The sequence below is a fragment of the Panthera uncia genome, assembly GCF_023721935.1.
Source record: "Panthera uncia isolate 11264 chromosome B3 unlocalized genomic scaffold, Puncia_PCG_1.0 HiC_scaffold_1, whole genome shotgun sequence".
Lineage (NCBI taxonomy): Eukaryota > Metazoa > Chordata > Mammalia > Carnivora > Felidae > Panthera > Panthera uncia.
In genome coordinates, this window is record NW_026057582.1 from 420,610 (window position 1) to 425,148 (window position 4,539).

The window sequence follows — 4,539 nt, forward strand, 5'->3', positions numbered from 1 at the left end:
CCCCATCCCATGCAAGCCGCGCGGGGCCCCGTCACGTGCCCAGGGCGTCGCGCGTGGGCGAGGGCCCGTGGGGGCGGCCGGGCGGGCCGTGCAGCGGCGGGGGCGGCGGCACCGAGTTGCGCTGCGGCGGCGGCGGCTGCAGCTCCAGCGCGAGCGCGGGCGGCGGGAAGTCCCGCACCTGGCGGCGGTACTCGAGGAAGGTGCAGGCCTTGGTGGCCAGCGCCACCACGTTCTTGCCCACGAAGATGGCCGAGACGCGACTGTCGCGGAAGAGCGCCATGTTGGCGGCACGCGCCAGCACGGCCACCACGTTGACGGTGGCGAGGCTGAGCACGGGGTAGAGCATCATCTTCTGCGGCGCGATGTGCTCGCCCTGCATGCTGACCTCGCTGAGCGCCACGCACGGCAGCACCAGCAGCAGCATGTAGCAGTAGAAGAAGGTGAGGCCCTCGGCCCACAGCGGCAGCCCGGTGCGCGGCGGCTCCCACAGATTGGCCTGCATGTCCAGCAGGTCCAGCAGGTCCAGCGCCACCCAGAAGAGGCGGCCGCGCAGGTCCTCGCGCTTGCGGAAGGTGCGCACGTACTCCATGCGGTCGAGCGCCACCAGCAGCAGGAACAGGCCGGGCACGCACACCGACAGCAGCAGCGTCAGTGCCTTGCGCGCCACCGGGTCGGCCGCGCCTCGCCGCGCCGCCTTGTAGTTCTGGAAGATGAAGTAGAGCTTGATCTCCAGCACGAAGATGTACAGGAACCAGAGGATCATGGCGTAGCCGCGCTTGGCCGTGCGCACCTCGGCGCCCACCCACACGGCCACGTAGCGCAGCACCAGCAGGAAGCACACGTCGCCCACCAGCACGATGATGCACACGCCGATCTTGCGCGGGCCCTGGTTCTGCTCCACCAGGTACGCGTCCATGACCGCCATGCTGCCCATGATCACCAGCGTGGTCAGGCACACGTGGCGCCGGTCCGGGGGCGGCAGCACCATGGTCGGCCGCCGGGGCCCCGGCCTGGGCGCGCGTGGCCCCCACGCGAGGCGGGACGAGGCCCTGCGGCGGCGGAGGCGGTGGCGGCGGCGGCGCTCAGCCCGCGGGCATGGCGCGACAGGACCCGTCCAGCCGCTCTGAGGGCGCCACCGCTGCCGGCCGGCGAGCTCGGAACCTGGGGAAGACCAGAGGAGACGGTGAGGGCGCAGCCCGGGGGACAGCCTCCGCCCTCCCCTCCCCTCCCCTCCCCTCCCCCCCGCCCCCGCGACATGCTTCCTGCGCGGGGCGCTGTCCCCGCGCGGGGGCGCCGGGGGGCTTCTTTCGCACGCACGCGCCGGTGCGCTCGCGGGGACCCGGAGCCGGGAGCGGGGCCTCCAGGGGGCGCTGCAGCCCTGCCTGAGACCCGAGACCGGCTTCCCGCGGCCGCCGGGAAGGAAATGGAACGGAAGTGGTTTCTCCCGGCCGCGCGCATCCCCGGGCCCCGGCGGTTTGCCCCTGCTGGGCACACGCCGTCGGCCCTCCGGCGTCCTCTCGCCCCCGGGCGCTTTGCTGGGCGGGAAGCGGGCCTGCGGCCTCAGCTCTGTGCGCTCCCGGAGCCCCCGAGGCCCGCGGAGGCCCAGGCCCCTTGCCTGGGCGCTGCGCTGGCGCTCCGGGCGTGTTTTCTGGTCCAGGACTGAGGGTCATCCAAGTGCTGAGGATCCCCTCCCACAAGCATCGCCACCCCTACCTCGGCGGACTCGGTGCCCCCACACACCCGTCCACAGGCCGTGGACCATTCCCTGCCCCGTCTCACCAGGGCTCCCATTGCCTACGGAGGCTCGTGCCAGTGGACGCCTGTCCCGCCAGGTACGCTGCCCTGCTCCCCGCTAAGCGGTGGCCCTCTGCCACTTCCCCCCCACCCCACCCCCGCACCTTTGGGGCCGTCTCAGGAAGCCCGCCCTGCGCTCTCACCCACGGGGACCTTCTTTGGGCTCTGCAGACCCCTATACTTCTCACACCCTTGGCATCGTCGTGACTGTGCTGGTCAGAGTCCCACACCAGACTGGGTCCCCACACCTGGGCCCGCACCCGTCACCCACTGAAAGTCACTTTGCAGACTTACTTCCACTCACTTCCAGCCAGGCCCCCTCAGCCCGCCTCTCCCCTCCGCAGCACCTCTGGCCCTGGGCTCTGTTTACTGCCCTGTCTAGACAAGGACATAAAATTTAATGTTCCCCGTGCCTGTGAAGCCTGCCCCTAGTGACACCACCGCCCTCAAGACTGAGGAAGGAGGCCCTCCTCCAAATCCACACCCCCACTCCTGACCTCAACACGGCTGCTGTCCCACCCAGGGGTCCCTGCAGCCACACACAGGACCCCCCCCCGCCCCCCGCCACTGTGAGCTCAGACACCTCCAGCGAAGGGTTCCTTGGGGGAAGGGGGGTCATAGCACCATGTCCCTACCAAAACAGTGTCTGGAGCCCCTGCTCCCCACCCACACCACACCCTCACCCCATTTTCAGCCACCAGGTGGGCACGCGTGACCCAAGGGGCCTCCTCCCACCCTGCCTCCTCTGGCTCCAGCAGCGGCCTGGGAATGGCCTTCCTCCCAGCCCTTGGCCAGGCCAAATAGCCAGAGAGCCGCTGCACCGCTCACCCCTCCCCATCTACTGCTTGGCTTTCTCGTTCCCTCTCTCAGCCACTCATCAAACCCGGGTTGACGATGCCAGGACAGACCCCATCCCCACGAGAGCTCGCAGGGGGATCCCCCGCCCCCGCCCCAGAAAGCCGGAGCCAGGGCCTGACCACCGCTCCCGCACACCCTGCCCGGCCTCTCCCTGGGGAGCTGGCCCCAGGCCCTCCTGCCCTGGCTTGTCCTGGGCTGGCCCTGCGGTCCCCCGCGTGCCGCCTGCCCGCCCCCTCCCCGAGCCGCCCCTTCGGTGCCCACCGATGGGGGCGGACAGGAAGGGGCCGCCAGCGCCGACCAGACCCAGGCTGCCCCAGACAGGCTGCGTCTCCGCCCTTCTGCCCAAGCCGGGCCCGGCCCTGCAGCGCCGCTGCGCATCCCAGCCCCTGCGCCCGACCCCCCGCTCGCCCCGCTCGCACCCCCCGGCCCCGCGCCTACCCACCGCCGGCCCGCCGAGCCTCCGCGCCGGGCCGAGGCCGCGCTCCCTGCGCCGTGCTCGCTCCCCTCGCGGCTCTCGGCGCGGCCCCCGCCGAGGCCCCGCCCCCGCCCGAGGCCCCGCCCCGCGCGGTGGGGGTCCCGGCGCCCCGCCCCCCCCCCCGCCCCCGGTTCCCACGGCGACAGCCCGGCGCCGCAGCGGTGCCGGCGACCGCTGGCCCCGGGGAGCTGGACACCGCCGGACCCGCGCGCCATCCCCGGGAAGCCCCTGCACCCTGCTTCACCCCACAGCCGGGTCTTCAGTCCCGCTCACGCCCTGAAATCCCGCTGCGGCCCCACCCAGGCCGCCCACCAGGGTGACCCCACTAGCCCTCGACAGGCAGCCCGAGGACCCCGTTCCCTGCCGCGGAGCTGGTCCGGACGCGGGGCCGGGCTGACCACCGGCCCTGTGCAAGCGGCCTGTGGGGACAGTGCGGTGGGTGTCGGTGCCGCGTCCCAAAGAGCCCCGGGTCCCGGATCTCTCCAGCCTTCCTGGCTTCCTTCGGAGGGTGGGAGACAAGAGCAGCCGGTGGCCTTCGTCTTCAGCCGTCCAGGCGCTCGCTCGGGTTTGGAGGCTCAGGCTTCCTTCCTCCAACCCCGGTCACCACTGTGTCCTCACGGAGCCTCCACCGCACACCCCAGGCCGTCCGCCTTAGGGTGGGAGGAGGGGAGCCCACCTAATGCCTGCTCTCCCACATCCCACGTCCCTCCGACAGAGGAGGAGAGGAGCGTCAGAGAGGTGCAGGGGCACCGGCATCCCCCTGATGCAAAGGGGTGAGGCACGACTCACACCAGGTCTGCTTACACTGAGGCCCTGAGCTGTGCTTGGGTCCACACGGGTGATGCGGTCTGTGCAGGAGACTATGGGACTGCCACGCTCCCTTGGCGCCGGGGGCGGGGACGTCTCTGGCCCAAGGGAAGCCAGGACCCTGGGCTGCCCAGGCCACCGACCCACAAGAAGCACAGATGAGGTGCTGTGAGAACTTACTGCGGTGAACCCCTCGGGGTGGCTGCTTGGGAGATACCAGCCCCCCACATCTGCTTTCACTGGCAGGAACCTGTGTGGTCAGGACCCCGAAGCTGTCTTTGTACCCAGGGAGGGGCCCCAGACCCCTCGGGGTGGATCTTCTCCCCCAGAGGCCTCCAGAAGCCCCCCTGCCTCAAGGCACAAAAGGCAATACGGAGGGAGGTGGGGAGAAGGCCCAGGGCACACGACCCCCACCGCCTCCGCCCCAGGGAGCGCCAGCTGCACCCTGGCAGCCCCAGGAGGCAGAGGAGGGACGGGCTGCGTAGGAAGAGACCAGAAGCACCTCCCTGTGGCCTCCACTGTCGGGAAGGAGCTGCCCCCTCAGCCCCTGCAGCCTCTCCCCTCTGCCCTGCCCACCTCACCCTCACCCTGCCCACCTCGCCCAC

At 71.4% G+C, this 4,539-nt stretch overlaps 1 protein-coding gene across 1 annotated transcript; it reads right to left on the bottom strand.

Annotated features, from left to right (window-relative positions):
- Positions 1 to 6: 6 nt before the first annotated feature.
- On the bottom strand, positions 7 to 1,156 carry TMEM121 (transmembrane protein 121). Its single transcript, XM_049611923.1, has one exon. The coding sequence runs from the start codon at positions 986 to 988 to the stop codon at positions 32 to 34; it is 957 nt and encodes a 318-aa protein (XP_049467880.1). The 5' UTR covers positions 989 to 1,156; the 3' UTR covers positions 7 to 31.
- Between the last annotated feature and the right edge of the window lie 3,383 nt (positions 1,157 to 4,539).